We start from the raw sequence: 16,943 nt of genomic DNA, 5'->3' as shown, positions 1-16,943 counted from the left end.
ATCTATCGATCTGTCTGTTGATCTGTCTGTGATTCTAGCTATCTATCATTCTGTCTATCTGTCTATCTATCTATCTATCTATCTATCTATCTATCTATCTATCTATCTATCTGTCTGTCTGTCTGTCTGTCTGTCTGTCTGTCTGTACTTCTATCTTTTGATATGTCTATCTTTTGATATGTCTGTCTTTTTATCTATCTATCTCTTCCATTTATTGCTTGAATCTCAAACTGAAATTATTGTTTTGAATTTAATTTTTTGTTGCCAGGTGAAATTTGTTTTCATAGTGCTAATGCTAATAAAAAAACAAATGTGATAAATATGTTTAGTCAATGTTGTACTACTTTCCATTTCAGATGTCTTCTGTTCTCAAATGCATATTAAGCAGTTTCCCTTGTGTAATTTCTCTCTTATTCTCTTTTCCCCTCTCGCTCTCTGGGTTTATTTCACTACTCAAACAGCTAAGAGCACTTTTAAGACAGTGAGCAGCCCTTCATTAACAGAATTTGAATTAACGCGTAAGTATTTTTTGATATTATTTTAATTGCTGAGTTGTTTCAATAGTTGTAATCTTTGAAGTGTTAACAGAGTCACATTCAAGCCTGAAGGCTTTCCAACTCCCTGTTCTATCCTCTGATCTCCTCTACCTCTATAACAAACACTTCCCCTAGTCTTTACGCTTTGTTGTTTAGCCTCTGGTCCTGTCATGATCTGCTGTGAGGAAGGGGAAAAATGTAAATCTATTTTGTTCTCCGCCTCATTTCCACACCCTTCATCTCATATTCACGTCCCTCTTCCGTCGCCTAGTTTTAATTTTTTTATTTTTTTTTTAATTATTTCCCTTTTTTATGTCTCTTTCTCTATTTGTCTCTAAACTAGTACTTCAGCATTCTTTTAAGCTTCCATCTTATTTTTCTTCTTTTTAATGGTGTTTTTCAGAGCTCAGCAAGTACAGACGATACACGATTGTCATGACAGCATTTAATGTTGTTGGAGAAAGCCCTTCAAGTGCACCTGTAGAGGTGTTTGTGGGAGAAGCAGGTATGTTTTTATGCCTTATTAGGATCAATCCTATGACTCAGTTCTAAAACTTGAACCACAAACTTGCAAAAAGTCCAAAATGCTTTTTTGACTTTATATAGTTGTAATATAGTTGTTGTTTGATTATAAATCTGATATGCATCTGCTATCTTATCATCTGACTTACCATTAAACACTATATTCGATATTTGGTCTGGTCTGAGCACTTATCGTTCAGGTAATGTTAACGAGAAGTACATTCACACATGAGTGAGATGTAATATGCAATCATTCTTCAAAGTCACACAACCTGTTTTATCTGGTTATGAGCTGTATTGGAAAGAAAAGAGGGACTTGAATCGCCTAGTGTGGACCAATTATCTGCACAAACTATTAGACATTGCAGAGCGGATCCATTTGTGTGACCTATTGATACACGCCATAGACCAGTTTCCACTATGCAGCACAAATCAATTTAGCCAGAGATGTGCTGCCTGGCTGGGTATTTATATAAAAACAGTCGGTTATGTCTTCACTGAAGGTAAACAGACATCAGATATTATGTCTATATTATGTAAATATAGACAGCAATTGCTGTATGTATGTACTCCCCATATACAAGATCATTCATGAATGCTCTATATAAGTCAAATAGAGTAGATATGACCTTATAGGCTATAGGCTGTGTTTGTGTGTTAATGTATCGCAGCACATGTCAAATCTAATTTAACTGTAAACTCATCTGATATGTAGAGCATTATGAAAGCCCATTACCTAAGCTAATTTAAAAAATGAGCCATGTGCACAAATCAGATTAGTGTGCACATCTGACCTCTCCGAAAGATCCGAATGAGAGGGACGGCACATCATTAAATGCAATGTCCCTCTGGCATGACTTTAACACACAAAGACAACAAGGCCATCTTAATTACATATCTCTCTTTATAAAGTGTAGAATGAGCTGAAATGGGAATTTGAAGCCCACTAATCAACCGATCTATGATTATATAGTTTTGTATGGACTGGGGAAAGAGTGATTATACAATGATGTATATATATATATATATATATATATATATATATATATATATATATATATATATATCTATATATATATATATATATATATATATATATATATACACTGTATACACACATATATGATATCAGTCAACCAAAAATTATTCAGACATTTTTTAATATATATTTAAATATATACACTGATAATATGATAATATGATAATTTAATAATTAGTATTTATTTTTATAGTACATATTTTATATCATATGTGTGTGTGTGTATACAGTGTATGATTATATATTGCTGTATGATTGTATAATCACTGGGGAAAGAGTGATTATACATATATATATATATATATATATATATATATATATATATATATATATATATATATATATATATATATATATATATATATATATATATATATATATATATATATATAATACACACACACACACACACACATATATATGATATAAAATATTTACTATAAAAATAAATACTAATTATTAAATTATCATATTATCATTACATTAATATTATATATTATTATGAATATACAGCTATGGAAAAAAATTAAGAGACCACTTAACATTGATTTCTGAACTTGGAGTGGTCTCTTAATTTTTTCCATAGCTGTATCTAGATATTATATCCATGCCCACCAAGGCTGCAGTTATTTGAATAAAGTAAAAACTGTAATATTATGAAATATTATATGAAATAACTGTAAATGTAATTTGTTCCTCCAGACATTCCTCCAATCTTTAGTGTCACATGATCCATCAAAAATAGTTCTAATATGCTGATTTGGTTCTCAAGAAACATTTCTTACTATTGTCAATGTTGAAAACATTTGTGCTGCTTCATATTTTTCTGGAAACCACGACAGCTGGCCTGTTTACAAAGACATGATATTTTACACATTTTAGTGTGTCAATAAATCACTAAACCTCTGTTTCCTTTCAGTTTAGTGACTGTCCATTATGCAACAGAGAAATGTCATCTGACATTTGGCCTTTATATGAGACATATAGTCTATGAAGTAAATGGTTTTCCCACTGTGGTAGTCTAGACACATGCATGTTTTATTTGTTTGTTGCCCAGTTTAAAACCATAATTGTGTGTGTGTGTGTGTGTGTGTGTGTGTTCACAGCTCCTTCAGTGGCTCCTCAGAATATTCAGGTGAAATCCGTGTCATCCAGTCAGCTGGACGTAGAGTGGCAGCCTCCACCCATCGAGACACAAAACGGAAATATTCAGGGATACAAGGTGACGATAACTCTTTTTTTTTTACTCACATACACGCACAAAATATTATCCGTATGATTTATAATTATTTAAAAAAAGGCACAAGATGCACAAGATCAAAGATGTCTGTCTAGAGTTAGGTATACTATGGACATTCACAAGAATCCATCCTGTTTAAACAACCCATAAGACACTGGGTATTAATAAGCATAATTGGTTATTAAATTCCATGTTTTTAATTGTCAAATGCATATTTTCATCCCTAGAAATGACCTATTATTCCCATGCATGTTATGTGTTTGCCACATTGTACACTATGTGCCAAGTTTCAAGTTTCAGTGCATGAATATGTAATGCACAATTGTTTAGTCAGTTGTGAGCCCTGACTTTTATGAAAAGTATTTCCAAAAATCAGTCAGGCAGTCCATCTGTTTACGGGCATAAATAAACTGTCGTTCATCTGCAGTCTGTCTTCCCTTATCTCACTGTCATCTGTTGATTTCACCGCATTAGCTTTCACCGTTGTTTTCCTATTTACGCCATCTGTACATCTGTCTCTCACAGACATTTGAACAGGAATTGGTTATGAATCCTTCTGTTCTGTCCACAAACACACAAAGTATCAATTCATATTTCATATTTCATTCTTGTTTCAGTGTGTGTTTGTGTATTTAAAGGATTAGTTCACCCAAAAATGAAAAATTTGTTATAATTTACTTGCCCTCATTCCAAATCCATATGAATTTCTTTTTACCTTGGAACACAGGAGATATTCTTAAAAATGTGCTTTGATGAATGTAGCATTCAAACTTCCAAAATATAGCACATATGTTATAAAAAATATCATAAATATAAGAATATACACTGTTAAAAAATTGGGGTCCGTAAGTGAAAGATCCAACCCGAGTCCTGATAACAACTATATTCCGAAGAGAAATCACAATGTCTGAGTCCTGTGTCGACAACCTGCCATTGCAGGTTGGAGACCGGTAGCTCATGAGATGAGATTGAGTTCACGAGAACGACATTTTTACACAGTATTTTTAAGAAATCCTCAATGACGAAATACATGACTAGAAAAATAGTCTTCAAGTGCATTTGAAATGTTTTAACTAAATTTTAGTCAATTTAGCGCGATCGCATGTGAGTAAGGAGCGGCGGTGCTGATTTCTACAAGATAAGACATTTGTCAGACTCTTAGGCTCTGTTGTGCAAAGAATCCTCCACCATGGCCTTGTCAGTCATTTATTCTCGTCATGTGATCCGTGAACTCTGATTCCTGCTGCACTACGTATGACTCTGCTGCTTGTGTTGGATGAGCTGGATGGGATTGAAGTGACCGTTATCCAACTGAATTAAATGGTTTTTATTTCTATAAAACGACAGTGGAGGTGTAATGTAAATGTAGCGCTGGCATATTCTATGCTAATTTCACCCTCATATTCCATCATGACGATATCATGAGACAGCTTTTCACCTCAACGAGAAATCTCATCACATTTTAATGTCACACAGTGTTACACATGTGGCTTATGTACATTTGGAGAAAACTGCTTTGATCACAATATTAAATATAAATATTGCATTACCATGCCACAGCGGGCCAGATTAAAAACCTACCCATATCTTAGGCCTACCTTGTTTAGCTGATGTCTGTTCTAAACAAATCAGAGTCGACTGGGTTTTGATTTTAATATGTTGATAATATCTTATTATCTGTTATTTCTCTTTCAAAAGACAAGTGTCAAGTTTTTACGGTGTCCTGTGATCTTTGTCTAGACGTGTTTCTTTTTTAAATGTTTCATAGATAGCGGTTTAGCATTTTAAAAATGGCACTGCTAGTTGAAATCCGGAAATTGGCGCGAAGAAGAACATAACATGACTACTGGCGAGACGTAACTGAAGAGACAAATTAGTTTAGCACTATTAGTTGTGTTGCATGCCAAAACACATTTAAAATAATTATTGAAGAATAGTTAAACATTAAGAAAATTGTATTATTAAAAAAATATTATAATGTATTTCCCTGGATCTGATTTGGCTGGGCAAGCTGTCAGTCTGGGTGGGTGTAGGCCACCTGTAGATTCGCCTCTGTTTTGGAGTTTGGACATTTTCATTTTTGGGTGAATATTTCTTTAAGTATGTATACGTGTCATTCACTTCTTCCCACAGATCCATTACTGGGAAAAGGACAGGCAGAATGAGACGGAGAAGGAACTAGTTTTGTTTGTTCCAGATACATCTGTGCACCTGAAGAACCTGACATCCTACACCACTTACCATGTGCAACTGTCTGCGTTTAACACGGCGGGGGACGGGCCGCTCAGTGCAGCCCGTAAAGGACGCACCCTGCAGGCTGGTGAGTCCCGCTGAGATCCTGTTACGCTTATCCGGGTGCATGCACGCCAGCCAACCAACTGAGACGTCCAAAACATTGTCAGAAATGTCATTCCTCTGGTATTACTGCTTCTATTAAGAAAGTAAATGTGCCATTTGTTTCTGTTACCCTATTTAAAGGGTTAATTCACCCAAAAATGAAATTTCTGTCATTAATTACTCACCCTCATGACATTCCAAACCTGTAAGACCTTTGTTCATCACAACACAAATTAAGATAATTTTGATGAAATCCGAGAGCTTTTTGATCTCTGATAGATTGCAATGTAAGTACCACATTCAAGGCCAAGAAAGGCAGTAAAGACATCGTTAAAATAATCCATGTGACTACAGTGGTTTACCTTAATGTTATGAAGCAAGAATACTTTTTGTGCACAAAAAACAAAGACAAATAACTTTATTCAACAATTTCTTCTCTTCCGTGTCATTCTCCTATGCTGTTCACATAGTAAACAGTGCAGAGCTTCCGGGTTCTATGTCAGAATGCCAACTCATTATTGGCCGGCTCCTGCGTCAGCATCACACGCATGCGTCATGCTGCTCACGTGAAGAGCTTCGGCCAATACTGAGCTGGCGTTCTGATGTAGCGATCTATGCTAATGTTTTGGTGGAACTGACCCAAATGTTCGAACAGTACTGTATTTTTGTTATTTGTACATTATTTGTTGTTGATTGTATGGAAATCAGTTTAATTAGCAGAAGTGTGTACAAGAATGTTCTCTTTCTCTCTCAAGCTCCTGGAGCACCCAGTCGTGTGGTGTTTTCGGAGGTGACGGGAAGCTCGGTGAATGTGTCATGGGGAGTTCCACTGCAGCCCAATGGAGTGGTGGAAGGCTACAGAGTGGTCTATGAGCCCACCGCACCAGTTCATGGTGAGCAGGATGAGGAGAAAACAACACTGCTGTCACTCTATATAATCATTATTCAAATTGAATATTTTAATTTTGAGTACAGATATATATATATTATATAATATTCATAAAGATGCTTCTTCATTTGACAGGTGTCAGTAAGACAGTTACAGTGGAGATCAAGGGCAACTGGCAGCGCTGGCTGAAGGTTTGTGACCTGATGAGGGGCGTGACATATCGCTTCAAGGTTCAGGCCAGAACCATTGGTTATGGACCCGAACTAGAAGCCAATATCACTGCAGGACCAGTGGAAGGTATGTGAATAATAACATAATAAATAAAGAAACATCCCCTGCAGTTACAGACACAAGAGCTGGAGGCTTTCTTTGGATTAAATTAATTGTTGAATATGAAATGATTGCATTTTGCTAATGCTTTTCTAAAAACACTTTTCTAAACCCTGGGACCCTCTAGGAAGATGGCATTTCATTATTTTAATTCTTAAAATTAGTTGGAGATGGAAATTAAAATAAGGCTCTGTGAACTTCATGGTTTGATTAGTGCACTGTAATGGGAATTAGATTTTACGTAGCCTTTGAGCACTTGAACATTCTCAAGACACAGCGCCTTCATTGTGGTGGGACGCTGAGCCTCACACAGACAGCTTTCAGTTTAGACGGTTCTTCAGATGAAATGCAGTTGATTCATGTAGGAGCGGTGGACTCTGATTGGTCAGTGTGGAGTATGATGGAATATAAGCTTGTGTAATTGGCCAGAATTTTGAGCAAAAATATCAATATCAACAACGATTACATGTATCCCATGGTACTGAATGATTAATTCATACCATAGTATTAACATGGTATTCCAAGTTACACTACCAGTCTAAAATGTGATCACACTGGATTGAATATATGTTTCTGATAATCTTAAAGACCTTAACTGGTTGAAAGTAGTTTTGTAGATAAATACAGTTTATTTTCTGCTTATGAATTTATTTACAAAACTACATTTGTTTTTTGTTTTTTGTTTTGTTTTGTTTTGTTTTGTTTTGTTTTGTTTTGTTTTGTTTTGTTTTGTTTTGTTTTGTTTTGTTTTGTTTTGTTTTGTTTTGTTTTGTTTTGTTTTGTTTTGTTTTGTTTTGGGGATGAGTTTGACCAGATAGCAAAGCAAATGCACCCAAAAAGTTGCTGTTTGGATTTGAATATGCAAATGCTTACGAGTCTATCATTGGATCATTATTGCTGTGATTATTATATTTCTAGCATGTGATATATCTGGCAACAGTTCTTCTAACCCTTCTTCTAACTGATAGAGTGTATAGCTTTTCGTTTCTTAAACAACCATGTAAGATGTATCATGGCCATATTCTAGAACGTCAAGGCCAAGATTCATCAGGCTCTAATTGTGAAAGAATGGTTCAGAGAGCATGAAGAATCGAAAAGTCTTGAAAGTTGAAAGTCTTGGGATGTGCTGGAGGAGACTTTACAGAGTGCTCACCTCTTGCATTGTCAATACAAGATCTTGACCAAAAATTGATGCACCTCTTGATGGAAATAAATGTTGTGAAGTTGTTTCCATCAAAAGGTGCATCTTTTTTTTTTTAACTATGTCCATATACTATGGTAATACCATAGTACTTTTTTCCTAGCGATGTGAATATTTTGGTTGGTGATTGGTCATTGCCTCACACACACACACACACACACACACACACAAACATTCTATGTCTGTGTTACAAGGAACAAGTAAATTGAATCGTGACATTTAGGATCAGCTAGTTTATTTAAAAGGTGAAAGGATTTGTGGGAAATGAAGTGTGTTAACAGTATACTGAATGTGTTGTCAGGTCACAGTATCCAATAAAGAGCATGTTTTGAAGAAGATGTATCCCTACGGCTCCAATGTGACCTTTATGTAATCTAAACCACTTTATAAAGGCAGAGCTGCCAGTTTTACAATCCTTGGTTGCATGCTGTAGAGAATATTTTTAAGAATTATTCAGTTCCATCAAAAATCCATCATTTTCATTCCGTCAGCCTGATTTTTGAATTTGAAGCCTGTATTTCAATCAGGACTGTTATGATTGATAAAAATGACTAGATCCATTAGGATCTTTGTGTGCTGTTATTGATCTTTCAGAAAGGAATAATTAAGCCTTATATTTTATAGGCTCCCCCGGTTCGCCCTTGCAGACCTCAGTCACAAAGTCTGCATCAGCTTTGACGCTTCATTGGTCACAGGGTGTAGAAGGGGCGGGACCGGTCACGGGATATGTCATTGAGGCTCGTCCATCAGGTAAGCAGCAATTCCTTGTCCATCTGCTTACTTCAGATCTACCCTTGACTTTTCATTATTAGTTCTTCATCTCATCCACTACATGTTCTAGTAATACCAGGCTTATTTTCATTTAACCTTCCACCTCTTCCATATTTCTTCTCCTCTGTGGCAACCAATTACTCCCCCTCCCTCTTTTGAAATCTTATATTTTCAGATGAAGGATTATGGGATACATTTGTCAAGCATCTCCCACCTGGAAGCTTCTCGTATACCATCAGTCTGGACCGCCTTCGCTCAGGTGTGGCCTATGAATTCCGAGTCATCGCTGTCAATCGATTCGGCTACGGCGACCCCAGTCCACCTTCCACTGCCATGTCTGGTAATCTTCCTCATTTTATCACACCGCTGCGGTATACTGAACAATTGTTGCAAATGACAATCCATTGAACACACTGCACATCTGTTCCACGGCTTTGTTTTTGTTTACATAGACATTTACCCAAATATTCATTGCATACTATATTGGATAGTATATCAGTTCATTTTTAGTCTTGAAAGTATTAGTATGGATATTAGTACACCATTTCAGTGTGAAGTGTCTGAGAGGTCTATTATTTTAGTGAGGATGTTTGAACTGCAGAGCACAGACTCATTTTGTGGTCTCTACTGCCATCTAGTGTCAAACCACTGAACATTCACTCATCCATAAGTAAAGGAACAATGCTGAAAATTGCAGTAAAAACAGTAATAGTGTGGAATATTACATCTAAAATAGTTTTAGACTGATTAAATATTAAATTTAAACTGTTTTCTATTTTTAATTTATTCCTGTGATGGCAAAGCTGAATTTTCAGCATCATTACTCCAGTCTACAGTGTCACATGATCCTTCAGAAATCATTCTAATATGCTGATTTGCTTGTTATTATCAATGTTGAAGAGTTGTTCTGCTTAATATTCTGTGGAAACCATGATACATTAGTTTTTTTTAGAATTATTTGATGAATAGAAAGATCAGAAGAACACCATTTATTTGAAATAGAAATCTTTTGTAACATTAAAAATGACTTTACTGTCTTTTTTTGATCTATTTAATGCCTTCTTGCTGAAAAACATGTGGTCATAAGTGGTGTCCGACCTAGGAAAATTGGCTTCTTCACACTTTATTCAAACTTTTTATTAAATATTTTATATGCTTGTTGTGAAGTTGTGCCTGGAGTGTAAAACTAATGTATGCATTCAACGTTTCAATTGTATCATTTGTCATGTGAAACACACCGAATTGTGTGGACTTAATTTCTGGCCAAGCGGTCATACCAATCTTGCACTCATTATTCTCAGCCTATAATCCAATACATCACTATGTGGCAAGTAGTAGCTATATTAAAAGATGACATTTTATGGGTTTCAGTGAAAATGGCTAAATAGAAGGAGCTGTCCTGTGCATCCAAGGAGCATATTGTTAAAATGGCTAAATCTGGTCTGTTTTGGATATTGCTCATGTGCTGGATGTGAATGGCCACTATGTCCACTGAACATTTTCAAAGCACAGTAAGACCACTACAATGCTGAATGTAAAGTGCCGAGGCTGGTCAAGTGTTCTACAATCCGACAAGTCAAAATTTAACAACTTACTAGCATTGGATGTTGTCAGGTATGTTCGTAGGAGATGACCGGAGTGTTTTAATGCCAAAAGCATGCGTGGTTCCATTAAGCACAGCAGGGAAACATAATGGTATTGGGGATGCATCTCTGGTCTGCAGCAGGTGTTGGAAGGATCTACAAAGTTGCTGGAACTTTGATAACGGACCAATACTTGGGAATCCTGCTGAAAAGAATCTAGTCAAATATGGAGGATCTGTTTGGAGATCAAATGTGTATTTTCCAACATGATAATGGTCCCAAACACACTTCGAATGCAACAAGGTTGCACACAAAGAAAGTGTTCATGTTTAGTCCCATGACCCTAAAGCCATTGAAAACCTTTGGGAAATTTTAAACCTGAATTGTGATAAGTCATGCAGGTCTTTCAGTGACGCTCAATTTGGGAAGAACTTAAGGAGGATTGGAAAAAAGTTAAGCACAGCACATATGCAAAGTTTAGTGAGTCAATGCCGAGGAGAATGGATGCTGAAATCAAAACCAAGAGAGAACCAACAAAATATTCATAACTGATTACATTGTAGTCAGTGTATGCTATATTTCCTGTGATTTTTTTGTTTTTCTATGCTTATTCTGCATAATACCGTAAAACCAATATTTAATTATATGCTGGAGTTTGCCTTTCTTGACAAATAATTTTATCATTTTAATACCATAACCAAGTTTAGTTCTTCTTCCCAATATATTTTGATTGTTTAATAAAACCGCAAGTTTCATTAAATATTGTGCAAATATACATTTTTAGCCACTAAAGTATATATATATATTTAATTCCCTGATATATGAAATGTCAAAACAAATGAACAATAAGATTGTAATGCAGTATTATTGTCTGTTGTTGTAGCTCTTTCTGAAACACCTTTCTACGAGGAGTGGTGGTTCCTTATCGTCATGGCGTTGATCAGTCTCATTTTCATTCTGATGGTTGTGTTTGGTTTGCTCATGCTCGGACAGAACAAGAAGTACAGGAGCTGTGGAACAGGTAGGACTTATAAAAATAACACCATTGTTATGATTATTAGAAACGACTATATTCTTGTATTTCACATATACTAATACAATACTTGTATACTGACTTCATTTACTCAATCTCATTCAAACTCATGTTGTTCGAAACCTGTACGAGTTTGCATTCATTACTCCGGGTGCATGGTATCACCACAATTTTTTTTTTTTTTTTTTGGAAGTCTTAAAGATTATAAGTGTTTGTACTGTAGTTTGTATCTTTTGGGGAAAACTGTAAAATCAAAGAGAATATAGTTATTCAGTGTTTGTTGGCATAACTTGGATGTGATTCTTCTCACAGGAAAGCACATCTCTACTGTAGAAGAGTCTGTAACCCTTGACAATGGTGGCTTCACGGCCCTAGAGCTGAACAGCAGACATTTGAATGCGAAGAGCTCTTTCCTAAAGAAGAATGGAACGAGGTGGGGTTTCATCTGAACTGCTATTAATAATATATCAGATTATGGTCAAATAAAGACTACTATTACAGTACTTTACAGGGAAACTGACAACATGCATCAACTAAAAATCACAGTTGCTTTAAAGTCATTTCAAAAATGGTTCTGAAGAGTGAAGTTAGCTTTTATATGTTTGTAATAATTACCCTTATTTATTGAAGACATTTGTTATGAATTTTATCACCAAATACTTTACATTTCTTCTTTAAATACATCTTCAGTTTATTTTTAATATGACTTATTCATATGGGAAATGTATATTCAGTTCATTATATTAGTTTCTCAAAATATATTCAGTGTTTAGTTGCAAAAACTGATAATGTAATGTTAAAAAGGCTATATTATAGGTCCTTCTACAAAGTTTTGATTTAGTTTTAGGGGTCTGCTTGAATAGGTGTTCAAAAAACACTTTATTTTTCACATATTTTACATTGTTGCAGCACCTCATTTCCCGGTCTGTCAGTAACGCTCTGTTTAGTTCGGTCTCTATGAAGCCCCTCCTTCTGAAAAGCGCAATGTGCTCTGATTGGTCAGCTGGACCAGTGTGTTGTGATTGGTCAACTGCTTCGAACACATTTTGGAAATGTCACGGCCCTTACCATAACCATGAATTTTGATATGCTGTTAATGCACTCTTAACCCAGGCCAAGCCCCCCTTTTTTTTTTCTTTCTTTTTTTTTTTTTTTTTTTTTTGCATATGCCTGGGGTGGGAATTATTAATATTAGGGATATTGTGACGTGTTCATTCCTGGAAGAAAACTTAAGACTACAATCAAGGCGTTTCTATCAGTAAACAGTGCTTACTAATAGAGAGAATAAGTGCCTTTGCAGTGGACTTTGTGCTTTTTAACTTTGCAGACCTTTTTCATGCTCAAACAGTAACAATGCACACTGAAGAAATGTAAAAATGTAAAAAAAAAAAAAAAAAGCATTACAGGTCCTTTAACTGCGGTGTTTGGTCCCCAGATCTCCTCCACGACCCAGCCCGGGTGGGCTGCACTATTCTGATGAAGACATCTGCAACAACTACAATGGGGCTGTTTTAACAGAAAGCACCACCCTCACAGAGAAACCCACTGAGCTGTCTGAATCAGAGGTAAACACACCACACCAATAACACATGACAACACACACATACAGAGCTGCCATGGGGGTATGATGGAGTTTTAGAGACATCTTATGCTTTAATTATCATTACATCTTACGAACAGTTGAGTGTGTGTTGCTTAAAGTAAATTTACTTATTCTAAAAATGAACTTAATAAACTTTACAAATGTTAAACCTAATGAAATAAATTTCATTAATAAATAAAATAAAATATTTTAAATGATGTGCAGTCAAATGAGATGAATACTGCAGTCCTATCTGTGGCTGTTTTATTCAGCACAACTAGTCAAAAGTTTGTACACACTGCATGTTTCAATGTGTTTGCCTAAATGCTTAAAGGTGTTTGCTTAAATGCTTTAGATAAAATAGTAAAATAATTTAATAATAATTAGTAAAATAATGTAATAATAATTGTAAATTATAATAATAAATTATTTAATTATAAATAAATAATGGGCAATAAATATTACGCAAATAAGGTTTTACAGAGTCCCGTACGTGACATGCAGGAAAAAATACTAGACATTGTGGCTATTAATTAATTTGTTCCCACAAATGAATAATTAATTCACTAAATGATCATGGCCACAATTAAAATAAGGGAACAAATTACTATAACACAGCCACGATTTACCTAAAAGGAGGCAATGAATGAAATGTCACGTATAGGTCACGTACACACTACAGCTAAATTCGGTTGTCAGTTCACCTTTTAGTGTTCAATCCCATTCTGCACGCACACAGTTCATTAATTTACAGGAGTGACAACTGCATTCTACAACCAAATTAACTCCCGGAAAAATGCAGAAAAAATGCATTTGCAAATATTCTACACAGTGTGTACAGAACCAAACTGAACAACTAGTTTTTAAAGGGTTAGTTCATCCAAAAATGAAAATTCTGTCATTTATCACTTACCCTCATGCTGTTCCACACCCGTAAAACCTTCGTTAATCTTCGGAACACAAATTAAGATATTTTAGTTGAAATCCGATGGCTCCGTGAGGCCTCCATAGGGAGCAATGACATTTCCTCTCTCAAGATCCATAAAGGTACTAAAAACATATTTAAATCAGTTCATGTGAGTTCAGTGGCTCAGTATTAAAGTAGAACTAAGTAACTTTTTTTACCTTCATAAATAGTTTTCTAAGTCCTTACGATGGTTAATTGACTTGTAGTGGTGTGTTTGAGGCGAGCACTAACCCCCTCTGGCACGTCTACGCCAGAATACAGCACTTGCAAGTTGAGCTGCACCGACCCGAAACAATCTCGCCTCATGTTCACGTTCACCCGATAGTGACAAAATGCTTCACGGTAATTAAAAAAAAAAAACATGTATATGACTTTATAAGACAATTTCAAAAATTACCCACCTCCATTGAGTGTACTGTATTTGCAAATTACCCACCTCCTCTTTCTTGTACTGTATTTGCAAAACTACTGCGCTGGTGAGCGTTGTAGTCGTTGTAGTCCAGAGCTGCGCTTGGAGTATTTACAACAGTGTGATTCACTGAAGGAAACTGTAGGGGTAACTTCGCAAATCTTACTGAGTTCCGATTTAATATTATAAAGTGACGAGAATATTTTTGGTGCGCCAAAAAAAACAAAATAACGACTTATTTAGTGATGGCCGATATTAGGGCTGCAACGATTAATCGTTTGCAAAATAAAAGTCTGTGTTTACATAATATATATGTGTGTGTTCTGTGTATAATAATTATGTATATATAAATACACACACATACAGGTATAAAGTTTAAAAATATATGCATGTATTATAAATATATATATATATATATATATATATATATAATTTTATATTACATATAAACATAAATATTTTATATATAAATATAACATTTTTCTTAAATATATACATGAATGTGTGTGTATTAATATATACATAATTATTATACACAGAACATACATATATATATATATATATATATATATATATATATATATATATATATATATATTACGTAAACACAGACTTTTATTTTGCAAACGATTAATCGCAATTAATCGTTGCAGTCCCAGACGATATCAAAACACTGCTTCAGGAAGCATCGGAGCACAAATGAATCAGTGTATCGAATCATGATTCACATCGCGTGTCAAACTGCCAACGGCTGAAATCCTGTGACTTTGGCGCTCCGAACAGCGGATTCGACATGCTGATTCATTTGTGCTCCGATGCTTCATGAAGCAGTGTTTTGAAATCGGCCATCACTAAATAAAATAAAATGTTTTTTTTGGCACTCCAAAAATATTCTCGTCACTTTATAATATTAATACTGAGCCACTGTACTCACATGAACCGATTTAAATATGTTTTTAGTACCTTTATGGATCTTGAGAGAGGAAGTGTCATTGCTCCCTATGGAGGCCTCACTGAGCCATCGGATTTTAACTAAAATATCTTAATTTGTGTTCTGAAGATTAACGAAGGTTTTACGGGTGTGGAACGGCATGAGGGTAAGTAATAAATGACAGAATTTTCATTTTTGGGTGAACTAACCCTTTAAGGATGTTTTTAAACGCGTATCAGAGTTGTATCTCTCTTTCGTATGCGAGGTGCAAGAAATCACAGGGAATGAGGTACGTCTTGACTCATTAGTGTTGCCAGATCTTCCTAGAAAAAAAAGCAAATAAAGACAAGCCCATAATACTCTTAAATCAAACGCTCTATCTTGGAAATAAGCCACATAACAAAATATTGTGACCAGCACCTGCCTACTTCTTAATAAGCGTCGCTTATAATAAGAGGGCATGGAAACACTGTAAGAGTGTGCTCTGCGAAGCAGCCTTCCAAACACAAACAAAACAATAGGTCTCTGTCAACGGTGGTTAAGTTAAAATTGCAAACATAATGAGTCTTTGTTCGCTGTGATATTACTTTGGACAAAAATAGTGGATACCAAATCCTCAAGATGCCAGAATATTGCTATGGTTACCACGGTGTCAATCATCGCAATTTCAAGAAGAACTTCTGTTCGGTACACACACATAATGATAATTTAGAGGATTCAATCTTGTATTTAAATGCGGTTGTCACTCCTGAAACTTTAAAGTGTGTATGTGGCCAATAAGTCATGGCCATCAGGGAATAAATTAATAAATTCATTTAATGAAATGTGGCCACAAATGAAAGGGATAATTCACCCAAAAATTATAATTCTGCCATCATTTACACACCCTCAAGTTGTTCCAAACCTGTATGATTTTTTTTTTTTTTTTCTGCTGAACACAAAAGAAGATATTTTGAAGAATGTCGGTAACCAAACAGTTGATGGACCCCATTGACTTCCATAGTATTTTTCCGTTCTATGGAAGGCAATGGGGTCCATCAACTGTTTGAACTATCCCTTTAATAATTCATGGACATATAATTTTTTCCCCTGCATGTCTGTAAATTAAAGCAACATTGCGTAACGCTTCATCCATGCCAGTAGTTGTCGCTATAAGTCCAAGACTACCATTGTATCAGTTGACCAAACAAAAACTTACTTTATACAACCTTTAAACACTAACAATCACATCAATGCTGTAACTTTACTGTCTGTTCTCTTTTTTTTTCTGGTTTGGACCCGTCCCATCACCCCTCATGTAAAGGTGAGCGACAGCGACTACGAAGACGAGCAGCCCAAGCACTCGTTTGTAAATCACTACATGAGCGACCCCACCTATTACAACTCGTGGAAGCGGCAGCCCAAAGGCGTGAAGACCGGAGGAGGGTTTGAGGAATGTGCCATGACGGATGCAGAGGGGGGGTATTATCAGACTGTGGTGACCCAGCACAGCGTAGGGGGCGTCTACACACCCACAGGGCAGCCTGCACCAGGAACACGCACTCCAGTTACCGGCTTCTCCTCGTTTGTCTAA

General features: G+C 35.6%; 1 protein-coding gene across 1 annotated transcript in view; it reads left to right on the top strand.

Moving 5' to 3' along the window:
* The window catches only part of sdk1b (sidekick cell adhesion molecule 1b), a 296,151-nt gene extending 279,208 nt beyond the window's left edge, over positions 1-16,943 (top strand). The window contains exons 35-46 of the mRNA XM_067403334.1: positions 462-518; positions 940-1,041; positions 3,204-3,319; positions 5,471-5,657; positions 6,430-6,567; positions 6,699-6,860; positions 8,719-8,844; positions 9,041-9,205; positions 11,332-11,469; positions 11,794-11,914; positions 12,917-13,046; positions 16,674-16,943. Coding sequence (XP_067259435.1) covers positions 462-518; positions 940-1,041; positions 3,204-3,319; positions 5,471-5,657; positions 6,430-6,567; positions 6,699-6,860; positions 8,719-8,844; positions 9,041-9,205; positions 11,332-11,469; positions 11,794-11,914; positions 12,917-13,046; positions 16,674-16,943 — 1,712 coding nt within the window. The remainder of the gene's footprint in view (positions 1-461; positions 519-939; positions 1,042-3,203; positions 3,320-5,470; positions 5,658-6,429; positions 6,568-6,698; positions 6,861-8,718; positions 8,845-9,040; positions 9,206-11,331; positions 11,470-11,793; positions 11,915-12,916; positions 13,047-16,673) is intronic.

Source organism: Chanodichthys erythropterus, chromosome 12 (genome assembly GCF_024489055.1).
Source record: "Chanodichthys erythropterus isolate Z2021 chromosome 12, ASM2448905v1, whole genome shotgun sequence".
In the NCBI taxonomy this organism is placed as follows: domain Eukaryota; kingdom Metazoa; phylum Chordata; class Actinopteri; order Cypriniformes; family Xenocyprididae; genus Chanodichthys; species Chanodichthys erythropterus.
This window is presented reverse-complemented; position numbering and strand designations above follow the sequence as displayed.